We start from the raw sequence: 18,880 nt of genomic DNA on the forward strand, positions 1-18,880 counted from the left end.
TCCTAAGTGCAATCTTAATTACATGCTTTAAGATAAAGTAAACACATGCATCTCACAGAGACATGTGCTCTGTGTGTGTGCATGAAGGAGGCTGGCATGGGTCTCCCATAAACATTCCATGGGAAACCATGGTCAATCCAATGACGGACTTTTTAAGGGATGTTATCTGGAAATCGGAAGGGTCAAAAGATGAAATACACACACAAAAGGCCCAGTTTTAAACAAATCTATAACTTTTTAAAAAGCCTAAAAACTTTCTGAGGGAGGTATGTCATTTGACAGCAGCCATGAGAACTCCCAGCAACTGGGTCATTTCTTCGCAGCAGCTGACATGTCTGGCGATGGCATTTCCGTGAGAAGATTTGTCACTCAGTCTTCAGTCTTCCTCCCACAGGCCTTAGTCTTGTTTCCAAATGCTGCTTCGAGGAGGAAGTAAGGTCCTGCCCCCTAAGGTTAGGGTCGTCTGGTCAGGCCGGAAGGCCCTAGCAAACTGAGAGCCCACATCAGGTGGCCAGTACCAATGTTTTGGAGGTTGTTAAGAATATACTTGAATTTTCAGTCCAATCAAGGAGAAAGGTTTTGTCACCTGCTTTACATTCAAGTTCTAATTGGCTCATCATTCCGAGAAATAAACTTCCTTCTGGATTAGGAAACCTCATCATGAGACTTGAGTCAGAGTTCAAAACGTATCCTCAGTTTTTCCTGGCTTCCAAGCCCGGCCTTGCAGTGGGGTAAGCCCCACTGCAGGCAGATGAACTGGCCTTGCACAGGGAATCTGGTGATCAGTCCGATTTCTGTCCTGGCCGTGTGTTCGTCTCTACACTGCTCAATCAGGTCTGTGTCTATGCATTTTTTGTTTTTCTGGAACAGCATCCTGGCTTCATTTCGCATGTGCTGCTTTTCTTCAGTTGTGTCTTCCATCTGCCCTGGCGCCGCCTGCCATTTCCTTGCCAGCCTAAAAATTCGGCAGTGGAGGCCGAGAACTTCTTGCTGTTTTGCTGTTGTCACCTCTGTGTCGGTGCCACCAGCCCCACCCACAGAAGCTAGGTTTGAGCATTTAGACAAAGAGCTCCGCCTGCATGCATCCTCTCTGGTTCATGGGTGTATTACTCTGCTAGGGCCTGGTAGAGCTCTTGGCCTCTGCTCCTGGGTACTTGTATTTTGTTATTATCCCTCAGGGTTGTTACTTGTTTTGTTTTCATCTGTCACTGAATTATTGATGCAGTGAATTAGTCAGGAATCTTTCAGATGCAGGTGATGGGCATCCCAACTCAACACAGCCTGGGCAAAATGAAGGGGAATATTTTTGGTTCACGAAACTGGGATGTCCGGGGTTAGTTCTGACTGAAGCACAGTTGGATCCAAGAACATAGGCAGTGTTGTCTTTTTTTAACCACTTCATCTCTTGGTTTTGCTTCTCCTTAAGTGTTGGATGTATTCTCTTCTGTAGATGGGCAGAGAGGTACGTGCCTCCGGCAGTTCCAGGTTTACTTTATTACAGCTTATGATGTAAGAGGAAAGAGATGTCCTGTCTTTGTTGACTTGTTCTACTAAATCTTGTGGAATGACTCTGATGGTCTCAGCCTTGGTCACAAGCCCTTCTCCTGGACTAATCGCTACAGACAGCGCATGGTGAGCCAGGACTGGCCAGACCAGAGTCACTTGCCAACTCCTGCCTCCAGGGACTTGGACACCACAGTTGGCACCTGCTCCTCAAATCTTATGATTGGGGTGGGAATAAGTCCCTCAAAGGAACAGAGATAAGTTGCAACAAAATATATCCCCTACACATAGGTAAAGCTAAGTATTCACATATGAAAATATTTTTCACTGAAATTGACGTAATGTCTTCCCTGTGTCCCTACATTTGCAATTCTGTTCCATCAATGTGAAAGTCATTTAAAATTAGCCTGGTCCAGAGCATCTCTCATCATCTATTCTCCTATACAGTTGGCCCTTGAACAACATGCAGGTTAGCGGCACCAACCCCCACAAAGTTGAAAATTTGAGTGTAACTTTTGGCTCCCCCCAAAACTTTACTAATAGCCTACTATTAATCAAAAGCCTTACTAATAACATAAACAGTCAATTAACACACATTTTGTATGTTATATGCATTATATACTGTATTCTTATAATTAGCTACATAAAGTAAAATGTTATTAAGAAAATCATAAGAAAGAGAAAATATATTTACAGCATTTATTTTTTTTAAAAAACCATGCAGTTCAAACCTGTGTTGTTCTAGGGTCAACTGTACTTCAACAAGGTCCCGTTGTATGTCAATTTCCCAGGAAACCAATACTGAGACTATGAGATTTATGTGCACAAGGAAAGAGAAGGAAGTAAGATTGGGCAAAGGAGGAACCGAACAGCAACATAGTTGCAACAGAGGTTTCAGGTGATCTTAAGGGAGCTTGGGAACTAGGATGGCACTTCAGACTTGACCTAATTGAGGCAAGGGAGGGACAGACTTGATGGCCTCCTCTGATCTGCCATTGAATGGAAGCTGCCCCCAGAAGCAGCACTGTGGCGCAGGTAGCTCCTTGGAGAGGTCTCAGCTGTGAGCCAGCAGCAGCCAGCACTCCCAGCAGCCGGGAGAGTGAATTGGCAGGGCCTACGGGGAAGTGTAAGCAGTGCCCTGCTACAGCACCCACTTCAGTGGATTTCCAGGGTGGAATACGGACTCGGCATAATTCTAACATTTAAATATTAAGGGCCAAGTGTGAGCTGATATTTTTCTTCATCATCGCAGATATCAAGTCATTCACTTTAGAATCTATATTTTTAAACCCTTCTTTCCAATGTGATTAATGCTCTTTTATGTTTCAAAATAAATAATGTAAATCCAAATAGTGATGTATTTTATTGACCCACTATAAACATGACTTAGAGATAGAAAGCATAACAATTCTGAGAGCACATGGTTATGTTGTTATCTTATATGTGGACTTGGAAGCCCGCCTGCCTGAGCTAATTATCTGGTGATCCTCAAATGTTCTGCTCTTTCAGGCCAGGGGTAGCAAAAGCACCGCACTCAGGACACCACTATTGTTAGTGTTCTTTCCTTCCAGCTTCCCAACTTCCCAGCAGCCCATCAATCTAGTCCATTGGAGTTGGCAGGTGTGATGAATCCTGCTTAGCATCCACTAAATCAGTTTGGGCTCCTGTAACAGAATATCATAGAGTGGGTGGTTTAAACAACAAACATTTGTTTGCCACAGTTCTGGAGGCAGGAAATCTGAGACCTGGGTGACAGCGTGGTCAGATGCGTGGTGAGAGCCCTCTTCTGGGTTTGCAGATGGCTATCTTCGTGCACCCTCTCACGGTAGAAAGAGAGCAGCTCTGGTCCCTTTATCTTTCCAAAGGGTACCAATCCCATCGTGGGGGCTCCACCCCCATGACCACATCTAAATCCAATTACCTCCCCAAGACTCCAGCTTCAAATAAGCATTCCATTCAGGTTATGAGCTTCAATATAATGAATTTGGGTGGGTGGGGGAGGAAAAGCAAACACTCAATCCACTGCAACATCCCTGGTTTAGACCTGGGGCTATCTGCACTCACAATTCACTTTTCTTAGCCTCTTTATCTACCTTTCCTGGTTTCTTTGGCCACTAATTATTCCCATAGTCTTCCTTTTAGAATAAGAGGCTGTTGAACCCATTCCTACATACAAAATCCTGAAATTTGCTCCATGTTCAGGCCTGTGTGGATATGCAGGTAGGATTTCCCTCCAGCTAGTCCTCTGCAGCCTCTCCACTCTTCCTGATTTCCCCACCAGCACTGCCTCATTGGTTAGATGACTTCCTATTTGAGCTGAGCTGGAAATGGGTTTAAAGCAAAAATCACAAATGGCACCGCAAGGGCTGTATTTTGTAGGCAGCTGAGTTTTGTTTGGCCTACACAATGTTTTTAAATTTTTAAGCCCTGGCTAGTGTGGCTCAGTAGATTGAGCTCAGGCCTTCAAACCAAAGGATTACCAGTTTGACTCCCAGTCAGGGCACGTGCCTGGGTTTTGGGCTAGGTCCCCGGTAAGGGCTACATGATAGGCAACCACACATTGATGTTTCTCTCCCTCTCTTTCTCCCTCTCTCCCCTCTCTCTAAATATAAATAAATAAAATCTTTAAGAAAAACTTGAGCCAATGTTCAACATTCTAGAGATTTCATCAAAATAAAATTTGGATTTCTCTTTCTCTTAAAAAAAAAAAAGCAGATGACTCAGCAAAGCAATTATTTCTACATGGCAACTCTTGGCTCCGGCTGAATAGCTGCTGCCTCCAGATCCCCGCAGTGCCCACCACACACCACATTACACCTGCTGCCTTTTCCATTTATGTGTTACAACCCTGGTTTAAGTTAACATTCTTCCTGTTGGTACTCAGCATCCAGTGCAAGTTAGTAGCAGTGAGGAAGAGCCAAAAACATGATGCAGTCAGGACAGAGGTAAAGAAGGAAATCAAGACCTATGGTTCCCACTAACTGTTTTCCGATGCAGAGACACTGGGCTCACCTCCTTTGTCTATTTCACAGAGTGAATTCCATATCCGTGGAACGCATTGTGTTTTTTGACAGATGGTCCACAGTGAATTGGTGGTAACCTCTGCCACTTGTTACACATCTGTTACTAAGGAGACTCAGAAGGTGCTAGAAAATTCTATGGCACGTTCCCTCCTCCTGGATCCTGGACACTGCCAAGTGAAAATGTGAGATGCACCGCCGAAGAGGAGAGTCTTTTTTAAACATAGGAGCAACGCTCAGGTTTCCCTGCCTCGAGAAATATTTCCTCAGCCTGGCTGGGTAGCTCAGTTGTTTAGAGGATTGTCCAAATATGCCAAAGTTACAGGTTCTATCTCTGGTCAGTGCACATACAATAATTCGCCACTGAATGCATAAATAAGTGCAACAACAAATCAATCTCTCTCTCTTTCCCATCCTCCCTAAAATTAAAAATCAAAAATGAAACATTTCCTCTACCAACCATGGGAACTCGTGCCAGCCTGCATGGCAGTGGCTTATTTTAAGGCTAACCTGAGGATGAAGAGAAGATAGAAAGAAAGGGGGAAAAAAATCAATGACTTCATATTAACCAATGTTTCTTGAATACAGTTAATTTTTTAAAAATCTATGACATCACAGTAGCAGAATTACTAATGGTGGCAAATGAATGTTTTTTTTTCAGTAAAATATGAGAACTACTTGGTTTACACTGAGCCCTACCCATTTTAAAAGCAAAATACTTTCATCTGAGTCATACCAATTTTAAAAACTAAAGAAGTGCATTGTGTTGGGAAGAAGCAGTGTCTTCTTTTCAGGGCTGGGGGTGGAGGGGCTGATGCATTTGCAGACTTCATTATACTGAGTACTCTGCTCCGAGGTGGGTTCATTCTCTGCTTCCCCGCCCCCAGCCCATGCCTTCCCTTGGCACACGACTTCCTGGAACATGGACATTTCTTAATTTGATGGGTTCATTAGTCTATTATAGCTTTTCCATAGCTGGAGTGGACCACAGCAGTGATGAATGGTTTATCAGGAAAACAAATCAAGAGTAGACTTCATGGACAGTACAACACCTTAATCAGGAAATCCAAAGGACTGGCAGTGGCGAGGGGAGAGGGAAGGACATTAGGATCACCAGAGAATTTCTTCCCCTGGGTCTCCTGACTCAGAAACATTAAAAAATCTAATGCAGCTTTATTCTCCATCCTCCTTTAAGCCTTAAACGCCTGCCTTTTGGGCATGGACTGTAATAGACTAGGGCTTTAGGACCAGTTTCTCTGAGAAGCAGCCGGTGTTCAAGAAGGGCCCTTGACACCATTCTGACTTAATGCTAGACACATCTGCGGCTACTTGGACAAAATTGACATTGTCTGGAGTGCAAAGCAATCGCCTAGCACAGCATTAGGGAGCATTTACTCTTGAGCCGTGCTACCAGACAGCAAATCTTGACCTTTAGGAGTTCAGAGATTAGATTTTGTTGCTGCAGGCATTGAAGATATTGTTAGGAATTTATTGCTATTCAAAGCAGATTTCAGGGGTTACCTATGGGTTTAATTCATCGCATCAATCATTTTTGGGAAGGTTCTTTTAAAGCCAAGATAGCTTCAAATAAAAACTAGGATTACTTTTACATTGATTGTCAGTAGTTGCTGAGGAGCAAAGGGGGAACACTCTTGAGATGCTGTTAAAGTTTTTGTATTTGTTCCTTCCCTGGCAGCAATTCTGTGAGCTTGGAGAGAAAAGGCCTGTTTCTTGGATAGACGTGTGAGGCCATTGCTGCAGGAACAGGCAGGAAATGAGAACAAGGATGTGACTAACCTCTGATGTAGATTTCTCCAGGCCTTTAATGCGTTCAGCGTACAGATCTGCAGGTTATCTCAGAGTGCATCGTTTGAAAATGAGACCTGTTTAAGCCAACAGGGGTTAAATGGGGCTTACTGTGCGGGGGAGTGTCTGTGTGCAGCCATGGAGAGTGTGGGTGCGCACATACAGGCGGCCTCTCTTAACTGGAGGTCAGTCTGCCAGGTCCCTCAGCCCTCTTGCTCCAAGGGGGTGGGGACGTGCGCAGGAAAGGTTTCTACGGGTCTCTGGAAAGGAAGTGCTGCATGGTTGCTGGGTTCACGCCAGGTGCTTCCCTTCTTTCAGCAGACTTTTATCTGATCCTTATTGATTTTAATTTACCATGTAGTTCCTATATGAAACTCTTTTCCTCAGCTCTCCAATCCATAGTCGATTAAACACCTCAGGGAGAATTTAAGTCCACGGTTTCTCTTCACCTCTCCAAATTGGCTTCTTATTGCTCAAAAGAAGGAGTTTGCACTGGATGATCCTATAGCATTGGCTGTATTGCAACTAGAAGGTGATAGGCTTGCCTCTCAAGACAGTAACAATAGCAGCAAAAGAAGCAAGAACAAAAGAAGCCTCCAAAGGGGTGGATGCAAACGCTAACACAGGGAGAGAGCTGTCGCCCCACCAAATAATAAATGGGGACCTGAGACATCAGTGAAAGATTACCTGCAGGTCAGAATGTTTAGTTTAAGAAGCCAGAATGATAGATAAATATTGTAAAATGTAAGTTAGAAAGATTTTTATCTAAAATTGTCAACACTTAAAAGTTCCATTGCTGGAAAGAGAAAGCTTTATTATCAAGAAAAAGCATGCCCTTTAGAGCAAGTTTCTGCTGCTAAAAACCTGAGACACTTTTAGGGCAGGTGAGTATCAGGTGAGCAATGTACCTTGGTGACCATGCTCAGCAACTGTGTCTATGTGGCGCTCTGCACATCTTCGATGGGGAAATAAAAAGGAACTTCTGTTCTCTTCCATTCAAGTGAGAGACACAATGGCCAGGCCATTCTCCCCATCATTAGCAGGAGAGTCCCTGTGTGCCAGGCATAACACGCCGTGAGACAGGAAGTACTGCCCATTGGGCAACCGGAGAACCCGAGGAGCACAAAGTTAAGTAAGTAACTTGCCTAAGGTAGCACAACCACCCAAGCACATGCTTGGACTTCAGACTCAGCTTTGCCTATTTAAAGGTACTTTCTAGCACCATGAAACCAAGCTATGGCTCCCACACAGATGAGGAAACTGAGGCACATGCAGCTAAATCATCTTGAACAAGTTGTGGAGGATGACCAAACAAGTATTTTATTCTCAGTCTGCTGACCTTAACCGTACTTTCATCTCTCTATATAAATTACATATATATTAATAGCCACTGTGAATTCATAATTTGCCAGGTATAAATAAATATTTATGCACAAAACATGCTGTATAAAGAACGATTGCTAATCACCCTTGCTCTCATAGAAATATATTCATATGTGCATTATAAAATTTGAGCATTTCTACCAGGCTTCAAAACCAGCCTGATGTAGAGTCTTTGATTCACCTACATATAAATTTTCCGCCCACAGTGGTGGTTTCCTGGATAGCCAGGGGAGCGACTTACTCTGCAGCCAAAGCCGAGACTGGGTCTAGTGTCTGAGAATTCATGGGCAAGGCTGCAGTTTATGTACAAGGAATCCAGGCATGTGGCTCCTGGAGAATTAACTGGGCTGAGCACTTACACTCCAGACACGGGAAGTTAATGAATGGGCTGATTTGAACTTGCTCGACTTTATTTATTTAAAAATCTTTTATTGCAAAGGCAATACATCTTTACTGCAGGATATCAGAGTAGCAGAAAGAAACAACAAAATTCAGCCACAGTTCTACCAACTAGAGACAACAACAGCAAACACGTTGGGATGTGTGTATGTACATGTAAATCTATTCTGTTTATTGAAGAATCGTAATGTGTAGTCTGTTTTGTAACCAGCCTAAAAATATTGAGACCATCTTTCCATGTCACAAAATTTTCTACAATTTTATTTTCTTTGGCTGTGTTATGACTTATTGAATGAATGTACTGTTGTCTATTTTTATTTAATTTAAACACTTGCCCAAAGTGTTTCTGATGAAGACCCCAGAACCACAGCAGACAAATGGAGGTCTTTAAATACTCCTGCCCAAAACAATGTCTTTGGGCCCTTTTCCTTTTTCTGTTATTTCTGCCTGGGGTAAATGAAAGTGACAGGTCACTGACAGGTCCTTCTCGTCACACCAAATGAGATAACGTGCGATAATGTGTACAGAACCTCTGAAATACGCCCTGGGACGTGGTCAGCACTTACTACAGGGCGATTTCCCTTCCAGTCATTCAAGCAACACCCGGCCCTGGTGGAGCACAAAACCTGTGGCTCCTGGTGCTTTCTCCTCTCGGTTACTGTCACCATGGGAAGTAAGGCGACCGAAGCCCAAAGTGCTGCTGTGACTTACCAACAGACAGTCCCAACACTAGATTCTGAACCCAGACTTTCAGATTCTAAGTTTACTAGAATTTCTGTTTTAATTTCTATGAGGGCAGAAAATGAAATAGTGAAAGGAGGGAAAGGCAGGGAGGGAGGGAAGGACGAAACAGACAACTTGAGATACATGTGCTAGAAAGCTAAACAACAAAACAAGCAAGCAAAATAAAAAGAAAGACACGGAAATAGAGAACAAGGGCGACAGTGACCAGAGGGGAGAGGGGAGGGAATTTCAGGGGGAAAAAGGGGGAAAAATTTACAGGAACAAGTATAAAGGACACGTGGACAACAACTAAGGGGAGTGGAAATGGGAGGGAGGTGGGGGGCACTGGGGGGGTGGGCTGTGATGGGAGTAAAAGACAGAAAACTGTTCTTGAACAATAATTAAATTTTTTAAAAAATTTTAAAAAGATAGGCATCAGTGTCCCCTGTGCTCTGTGGGCAGGTAGGGAGGGCGGGGGCTTCCTCGTCCGTCCCATGTGCCCCTTATTGCATATCTCCCACCAGGTAATAGAGCAACAGAGGGGAACTGCTTTCTCAGGCATAGGCTTCACACTCTGGATCTCAAAAGACAAAGCCATTTTTCTCCAGGATTCTGCAGCCTCCAAATAATTGACTGCAGGGCGGAGAGGCACCCGTTAAGAGGAGACACCTGGCCCTGGGACAACAGCTGAAAAAGCTGGGCCATGTGGAAGTCCTGCAAATTGTCCGAGTCCTGGTTTCCGCAGGGGAAACTGAGGTAAGTGGTTATAGGATATGAAATAATGTAACTAAGTGTGTGTATATGCTTGAATTGCCAGGCTCTGCCAGGAACTCCACAAATGTTGGCTCCCATGTTCCCTGTACCTGCAGCTTACATTGGAGGGAGTATTGAAACCACCTGGGTGGTCTGATCATCTTAAAGGCTTCGTCTGGGTCTGAGAGTCTGTGATTTTGCAAGCCGATGAGATTGTTTGTGGGGATTGGGTCGGGGGAGACAGGGCAGTAAGGTAAACCAAGCTCCAAGGACGGAGCTGATGCAGGCACAACCTCACTTCCCAAATGAAAGGCAAGACCCTCCACCCGCAAAAAGACTGCCACTCATTTTACCGCAATACTTGCTTTATTGCCGTGGTCTGGAGCCCAACCCACACTCTCTCGGAGGTAGGCCTGTACTTTTTCTTTCTTTGTATTGAATTTATTGGAGCGACTTTGGTTCATAAAATTACCTAGGTCTCAGGTGTACACCACCCTTTGTCCCCCTATACCCTTTTCTACCTCCTCCCCACGCCGTTTCCCTCTGGCAATCAGCAGACTGCTGTGTGTCTCTGAGTCTTCTGTACTTTGAATAATGATTTTTCTAAATCTCTTTGGCATTTGCATGGAGTAGGCTGTGTTTCTCTAAAACAGTGGCAACAGTTTGGCCTGGGGGACCTTACCAGCCCTTCTATAGTCTCTTTAGTATCTCCAGGATGACTGGGATGAATACATAGTCTATGCAAAAATGTTGGCGTACTGTGAAAATTCAGCACCTAGACAAGTCCTCTACCTGTCCCCCACCCTGCCATTCCCTGAACCCCTCTCATCTAGAAAATTGGGAGCTGTCTTGCTCTGTTACTTGATGACTTGATCAATGAGTGAGGAAAATGAAAATGCACACCCTGTTCTAGTAGTGCTGGTGGATAGTGATTCCTTGGATGACAGTCAGCTGTTAAGGCGCTACATCAGTATTTTTTAGGATGCCAGTGTACCATCCTCATACTCCCACAGTCACCTCACCTCCCTCAGCTCCTAGTGCGAGATGGCCATGGGAGAAACAGGTGCTTAGAAGAACGTGTCATTTGGAGCTGCAGCAGGAGAGTCCAGAGGAAGGCATCCGTCCTGTGAAATATCTGATCCCAGAGCAAGGAGTGTAGTTTTTGCAAAACAGCAAACTGTCAGGCTACTTTTATTTGACATTCAACTTATTGGTTCTTTCAACCATTCAATTAATTGACATGTGTTTATTGAGCAGCTTACTAGGCCCTGGAAATATCACATTGATTAGCAAGGCCCCTGCCCTCACTGGTTGCAGTCTAATGCAAAAGAGTTGCTCTGAAATGTAGGAACCTAGGTTTTGGTCTGCCCGGCCACAGTGGGCTGTCACCTCACTTCACCAGACCGAGAGAACAGCCAGGTTCTCCTGGGCACAGCGTCCCAGCACCCTGGACCCCTGCTGAGCCAGACTCCCAGTTTGGAGGTAGAAGGATAGAACCATTCACGTAGCGCATCGAAGACGGAGAAGAGCAGGTGGTAGATCCTTTGCAGGGCTTTATCCATTGCCGTAAGGTAATTCTGAAATAAATGAGCCAAGTCAAGGATATGGTGCTTATTAATGAATCCGACCCAAAATGTTCATTTATTTGCTTACTGTGCTTTTGTGCTAGTTTTTAAGGGTATGCTCTCTATCTATTATCCTGAGTTAAAACAACTTGGTTGGTTCTTCTCTCCTACCCCATCCAGAAGAATATTTCCCATTTTACATTTCTATGTTATCCCGTTTTCTTTTGGTATCTTAGTCTTGTCTGAGCTCAGAATTGGCAGAGCAAATAATTCTAATCTATTTCTGATCGTGGTCCCCAACTTCAGGGTTCCCTTGGCAGAGACTGTCCCATTCTGGGGATAAGACAGGGAGAAAAGGGAGGACATGGAAGGCACAGTTACTGAAGTGTCTCCCATGTGAAAGGCGAGGTCGTGCTGAGTGTCATGGTAACTGCTTCCCCAGATCCCCATTCCGGAAGTTCTAACGTCTGACAGACCAAGATTTTCTGACGTTTGTAATAAGCTCCTTGGCAGGCAAAAAGGGGACAGAACTGACATAAGTCTACTTGTAGTCTTGTATTTCTCCTACTTAGTATGAATATTCATGCATTTCATTAAAGAAATACTAATGTGTTTAATTATGAGATGTTGCCACATACCCTGTTGGGGGTGTTATGTAATTTATGGAAAATGCCCCATATTACATTTCTAAAATTCAAAAAATTCTGAATTCTTAAACACATTGGTTTCATGGGTTTCTTTTAAGGGGTTGTGGAACTATTTTTTTCAGTCTGTGTTATGATCTCCTCTTTATCTTTTATAGAGACAATTTTTAAAAATATTCTTGAAGCAGAAGAATATGCCATATCTTCTAATTATTATACTATAAAGCAGAAGCTTTCGAAAACTATTTTTGTTTTTCACTACATATGCTTTCTGCCACAATACCCCAAATTAGCTTTTATTTCATGTGTACTGTGCTTAGCACCCTGGAGTATTTTTCTAATTAAAAAAAGACCTTAGGGTTTTTTTATATCTTATTTTCTTTTGTTTAACATCTTCATTGAGGCATCATGGACATATAAAATTCATTTGTTTGGAGTCTACAATGCAATGCCTTTTAATGAATTTATGAAGTGGTGTGACCATCATCACAATCTATTTGCAGAACATTTCCATCACCCCCCAAAGAAACCTGGTAACCACCGGTAGTCACTTCCCATTCCCACCCCCAGGGAACCGCTAACACGTAAACTTTCCATCTATCATCGCGATACCACACTAAATGCTAGCCACTGTTGCACACAATCCTGAGGAAACTGAGGCTCTAGTTACTAGCAAAAGATGAAGCTGGGATTTGATGCAGGTCCTAATGACTCCAGAGTTCAAGATCTTTCCAGGGGTTGCCAGAGGAAGTCAAGCGAGGCCTCTCAGTGGACAGGATTAAGAACAGATGTTGGAGAGGGAGGGACCGCCAGCCAGGGAGAGAGCCAGATGACCTTTAGGCTCCAGCCAGTTCTGAGCTTCCCTGAGTCTATAAACCCATAAAACGCTCCCAGCTAAGCCAGGGACTTACTTTAATGAATAGATAAGAATGATGTGTCATGAACAGACTAATTGCATATAAAAGAAACGCTTCTGAAGTGTGCACTGTGTTCCCTTAAGCACTTTAAACGCCCCCCAGAGATGCTGTTTGCAGTCACAATTTGCATTATCAATGAAGAGGCAGTTTGACAAGCAAAGGGAAGCATCGGCCTTGCCCTGATTCAAATCACCACACATTCCAACATAGTGGTATTCAAATTAATGAAACTGGTTGATAGATTTATCCTCTCGGCTTTTTAAATTTGAAGTTGGTACTTCTGGTGTAATTGGCCTGGTGTGCTGGCGTTGCAGTTACATAAGACAAGTTGATAGAATGAAATACCTCTACTGTACTTGAGGAGAAACATCTATTATGTTGTTATCATTATCGAGAATTAATAATTTCCTCTCTGTCCATTAAGAGAAGTCCATGATCAAAGCCAGCCAGGTTTGCCCCCAGCCTTCCCAGCCATCCTTTCTGCATTATACACCCCCTCGGGGGCACAGATTGTTACCTGCCCCTCCCACCCTCCCCAGATTTAGGGGACTGTGTGTTCCATGTGTACCCTCTGCCCAGGTGAAACCCAGGCCTAGGAAAGACTTATGATATGTAATTTATGTCTTGATATGACATTTAGATCCCTAAATCCTCAAATAGAAATTCCAGGTCCCTGGGTTTTAAATCCTGTGGCTATTTTGAGGTAAAAAAATAATTTGATCCCTGATAAAAAAAAATATTTCAGGGCACAGATAATGGTTTTGTAATCCGTGGACTTTTCTGGGTGCTTTAAATTTTATTGCATATTGTTAAAAGGTAAACTGAGGCATATTAAAATATTTTAAGAGTTTATTTGAGCAAAAATTTATTTACATCAGGTAGCACCTAATCTAGCATATAGAAAGGAGCTTTAAGAATCTGTACAAAATGAAAGATTTTTCAAAAGGAGAAAGGAGAGGGAACAGGAAGTCATACTGGGCAAAAAAAAATCAGGTTGGTTGACATGTGCACCGGTTCACAGTGCCCACAGTGTCATGGATGAGACATGAGACAAATTCACATGGACTACTGAGTCCTGTGGAGGAAAAGGGATGGCAAGGCTACTCCCTCAAGTCGGGGGAGTGCCTTAGAATGGCCTGGCCACTCTCTCAAGGGGAGAGCGCACTGACCCTGGCCTAGACAGGCTTTCATTGGGTTTAATTTGCACAGGAATACAGGTACAGTTCATTAATCACTGTCAGGCAGTAAGGATCAAACGGTAGAGAGCATACAAAGAACTATCAGGGCTTCTTCTGAGTCAGGGTCTATCAGCTAAAAGGCTACAAAACTTTGGGAAACAAACTCATTTCCTGCTTGGGCCTTTATCATTTAACTAAGAGCATTCTTAGCAAAGCAGGCTTCACAGAATTTTACATATTCTTTCTCAGGCCTGATCACCCAGGGAGCCCGCCCTTTCCAGCTCAGGGCTGCACCGCCCTCGGTCATTGTTTCAGGCTTAAGTCAGGCAGAGGAGGCAAGATAGCCAAGGGATTCGAAGAAATGAGGACTCAGGCTTTGTCAAAGCCAAGGGGTGAGGGTCCATCACCCTCTTTCTTCATAGCCCCCCAAGTCCTTCCTTGGGGCCTTCATGGGGTAGGGGCTGACATTTCATGTCAATTTTTTCTGCGTCATACCTTCCATAACAGCCTAAATAGCAGGGCCTTGCCCAAGGTCAGCATACCCATTCTGCTACCTACTGGCTCTGTGACCTTGGGCAAGGCCATGCTATTTAAGCTTTCTGTCAAACTATGCCACTGCCAATGAAATCACAGGCCACAAACTCAAGGGCCTGAGCTTAACACTTGAGATAATGAATTTCCCAGACATACAATTCTTCACCCCTTCTTAGTGAACTAGAGAGAGGATACAGCTTTCCTTCCACAAATGACAGCAAAGTGGTTTGATTTAGAATTAGAAATGTATACACTGGAGCTATTTTACTAGGAGTGTTTTAGAAATAATTTGTTGTCAGTGCCCAGTTGGAGACTTTCAAAAATGTTAAGAGCACACTAGTAATACAGGATTTCCCCAAATGGTCTCTCACATCTGTGATCGCGTTAGAATTCGGTCGCTCCACTTCTCAACACAGAACTGTGAGATGTCCCTGCGCCTGGAGGTTTATGTGAGCAAAAGGTGCGCTGAAATGCTGAACCAATGGGATAAAATGCCTGGACACTGGCCTTATTGCTGGGCCTGTTGAAGACAGCAATGAATTTTTCTGCAGCTCACCCGGGGGCAGCCCTTTGTGTTTACTTCAACAAGCCTTACCCCATCCCGTCCTTCCATGTGAGGCGCTCCCAAAACGCTTCTCACGTGACCCTGTGAAAGGACCCCATTTCCCCTGGCAGGATCCCTCAGGGTTGTATTTCCCCTTGGGATGGATTAGATATGTCCTTTGTCACAGTTGTTGCTGAACAGCAACTACTTTAAAAAGAAGTGTGTAGACTGTGGATTGGAGACCCGATTTCAGAGTGGAGCCCAGAGGCTCCCAGTTAAGTGTGAACAGTACGAGAAATAACAATGGGGAGTGAGATATGCTAAAGGTGTTATACATGAATTTACATTCAATAAAAAACCCTTCCAGCTATAATTATCACATTTTTGCTAATATTGAGATTCTAGATGTCAGACTTAATATTTAAGTAAACTAATTAAAGAGTGTTTTTTCATAGCCTTGACAAACAATCATTTTCATAGAAAGTTTTCAAATGCATTTTTTGGGGGGGAGGATGAAACTGACCGATGTCCATGACCAGCGTTTGGTGGCGACACCCCCGCAGCACCTCCCCCCTGCTTTTCCTTCCCTCCGTCCCTGCCCACCTGGCCCATTCCCAGCTCTGTTTTGTGCTCTTTTGTTAAGGACAATATTTTCAGACACAGTGTTAATGTGTCTTTTTTATGAATTTGCCAAATAGTTCTAGGTGGAATTGTCTCTTAAAATTTCTTCTTTGGCTATGGCACGTTCCGACTCAAATTGGCATGCTCAGTAGGGCTGTTGTCCCATTATAGCAGGGAAAATGCTTCATCATGTGTTATAGAACAAGATGGAATCTTCGCTAAGGAGCTCAGGGATCAAAGCGGAGGGAAAAGATTAATTTTTATGCATCGAGTCATTATAGAGGGAGAAGGCGACATTAAGATTGCCAGGGAGATTTCCTCCTCTAATATCGACATAGGGGACGTACTGGGAGGACGTGGGCTCTGCTCTCAGGTTTGCTTTTACCTTTAAAGTGCTCCTATCGAGGTCATAAGCTTATTTACACTTGTCTCGGTTTCACAAAGGACCTCCCTAAAAAAAAAAAGATATCATTTTCCATGGATTTAAGTACATCTAAAAATATATTGATTGTTTTATTCCATTAAAAGCAAGCTTCATTTCAGACAATTTTGAAAATAAAAGACAGAAAAAAAGAAAAGGCAAAGAATTCACTTTTTATCCTACTACCCTAATCCAGCAACTCTTGTGCTGTATTTTCTTTTCATCTTTTGTATGATGCTGTTTTGTAACACGCTTGCAAGCCTACGTACATGATTTTATATTTTGTTTCTTTCGTTGACCTCATATTATACTATAAGTGATTTTCCACCAGCTTACACAGATTCTCTCAAGCACATGGGCCTAAGCACTCCTATTAGGGTAACTTCCCTTTTTTCCTATAAAATATGTATTTGCACACCAGGATTTTGCCATATTTTGATTTATATTCTTAGAGTAAATGCTCCAAAGTGAAATTTCTGCATCAGAGGTTATAGATATTAAGATTTTGTTGTAAACTACAAAATTGCTTTCTGAAAGAACTACAGCAGTGGAATGTCCCTATATTACGAGTTTGTAATTTTAGTTACTTTGTACCTTGGGAACTCTTAGAAAAGGATTATCACTTTTATATTTTACTTAAAATGTTTAAAGATTTTATTTATTTATTTTTAGAGAGAGGAGAAGAGAGGGAGAAACATCAGTGTATGAGAGAAACATCAAACAGTTGCCTCTCAGACGCCCCCAACTGGGGACGTGGCCCACAACCCAGACAGGTGTCCTGACCAGGAATTGAACTGGCGACCTTCTGGTTCACAGGCTGATGTTCAATCCATTGAGCCACACCAGCCAGGGCTACTTAAATGTTTTGCTAAATCACAAAGCATCATATGTGGCAGCAATTACTATTCTTACAAATAATTACCTTCAATCAATAAACATGGTAACATTTAATGACAAAACATGAGTATAGCTCATGTCTAGAGCAGCATATAGAGTGATGGGGAGTGTGGACTAGGGAGTCAGGCTGCCAGGGCTCAAAGCTGGGCTCTGCTACTTTCCGGTTAAGTGATCTTAGGTCAAAATTTCTCAGCCTCAGCTCCATTCACATTGGGGCTGATCATATTGTTGTTGTTGTTGTTGTTGTGGGAAGCTTTCCTGTGCATCTTAAGATGTTTAACAACACCCCTAGCTTCTACACCCCGCTTCCCATTGTGACAACCAAAAACATCTTCCAACATTGCCAAATGTTCCTTGAGGGCAACACTTCCCCACCTTAAGAATCATCACCTTCGGCAAATGGCCAAAGCTCTGGGTGCTCAGTCTCTGTGTGTAACATGGAGTCAAAGCAGCACCACAAGGAGTCGTTGGGCAGGCTTCGCAGGTTCCTCCCCGTGCAGCATAAAGAAGAGAGGCTGCCACTTACCAGGCACTCAGTCAACATCAGTGATTATTCATACTGAATTCCTGTGACTGCTTTAAGCAAAATGCTTGTTTGTTATTTTTACTATAAAAATGATTGCATAATTTGAAAAACTTAGGAGAGTATCCAGAAGCTAATAAGAATGTCCTGTAACCCTAAGAGCCAGGGACAACCCTATTAACCTTGAAGGTGTATTTTCTTCTTATGCACCTAGAAGAGCTCCTAGCATACGGCAAATGTGCCGATGATCTGAAATGCAAGATCAAGTTGTGTATATTGTGTGTAAAGTTTGCCTCCTGTTTTCCTCCCTTACCACTGCATTGTGGGTATTTGCTTATTACATTTAGAAATTCTTTGGAAAGATATTTAATGCATGCAAAATATCACCTCTAGGAGTGCTCCCTAATTACTCAGCATATAATCTTGGGCATGTAAATGATGTTAGTTTTTTAGAAATGCATTTTTCTAACTTTTTATTGTGAAAATTTTCAAGCATATGAAAGTCGAAAGAATATTACAGTGTAACCCATATTTTAAATGTATTTGAAAACATTGTGGCATATTTCCTCTCTTTGTGTGTCTGTGAGTAGATGTGTGCATGGGCTTGCATGGAAACACACATGTGTACTGAGCACTTTTCCTATTGTTTGTGAGATCACTTAAAAGTAAATTGCAAACATCATAACATTTCACTCTTAAAGACTTCAACATGCCTCTCCAAAGAAAAAGAACATTCTTCTACTTAACATTTTCTGAATTCACCTGATTGTTCCCTTATAGTTCATTTAACTCATTCCTGGAAGTTAGAGCTAAAGTCTTAATTGGATTTATGAGAACGGTTTTGACCAGGACACTTCATAGGTAACTGTATTGTTAGGAGGGGACAGCATCGGATTGTTTTATCGTCAGTGAGGGGAAGTTTGATTACTTGGTAAGGCAGTGACCACTAGATTTCTGGACTTAGAGGTGGCCTTTTTCCCTTGGCAATTAGTACACATTCTATGAGGTGCTACTTTGGTGTCCTATGACTGTCTCCCTCCCCAACTGTTTTTAGCATCATTAGTGATTCTTGCCTACACAATTATTTTACTGGGAGCTTCAAATGGTGATTTTTCTAATTCTGCTATTTCACCTACATTGAATCCTTCTGGAAAGAAGGGTTCTTCCTTCTTCAAATGCAGGGTTAATGCTTACTTATGTTTTAAGTACCAATTCAAAGAATGAAACAAATAAATTTTGTTTTCACTGTTTTTTTTTAAGTATTACCATAGACTAATGGCTTTTTCTTTAGTGTTTTACAATCTATTTTCATTTCCAGATGCTCGAGTTGCCTGATGCACACCCCCCGCAGGCTTACTTCTGTGTCTTTTGACATCACCCTGTAAGGGACTTCCTTACATTTTGGCTTAGCCTGTTCCAGACTGACTTTTACATTGCCTGCCTCAGCTC

At 42.9% G+C, this 18,880-nt stretch overlaps 1 protein-coding gene across 1 annotated transcript; it reads right to left on the reverse strand.

The window, feature by feature from the left end:
- Window positions 1–645: 645 nt before the first annotated feature.
- On the reverse strand, window positions 646–11,149 carry LYRM1 (LYR motif containing 1). The gene is given in 4 exon segments (XM_037151021.2): window positions 646–718; window positions 720–783; window positions 786–1,043; window positions 11,092–11,149. Coding segments are annotated over 4 exon segments (453 nt in total).
- Window positions 11,150–18,880: the final 7,731 nt, after the last annotated feature.

Source organism: Artibeus jamaicensis, unplaced genomic scaffold (genome assembly GCF_021234435.1).
Source record: "Artibeus jamaicensis isolate MK-2021 breed Jamaican fruit bat unplaced genomic scaffold, CSHL_Jam_final contig_548, whole genome shotgun sequence".
Taxonomy (NCBI): Eukaryota; Metazoa; Chordata; class Mammalia; order Chiroptera; family Phyllostomidae; genus Artibeus; species Artibeus jamaicensis.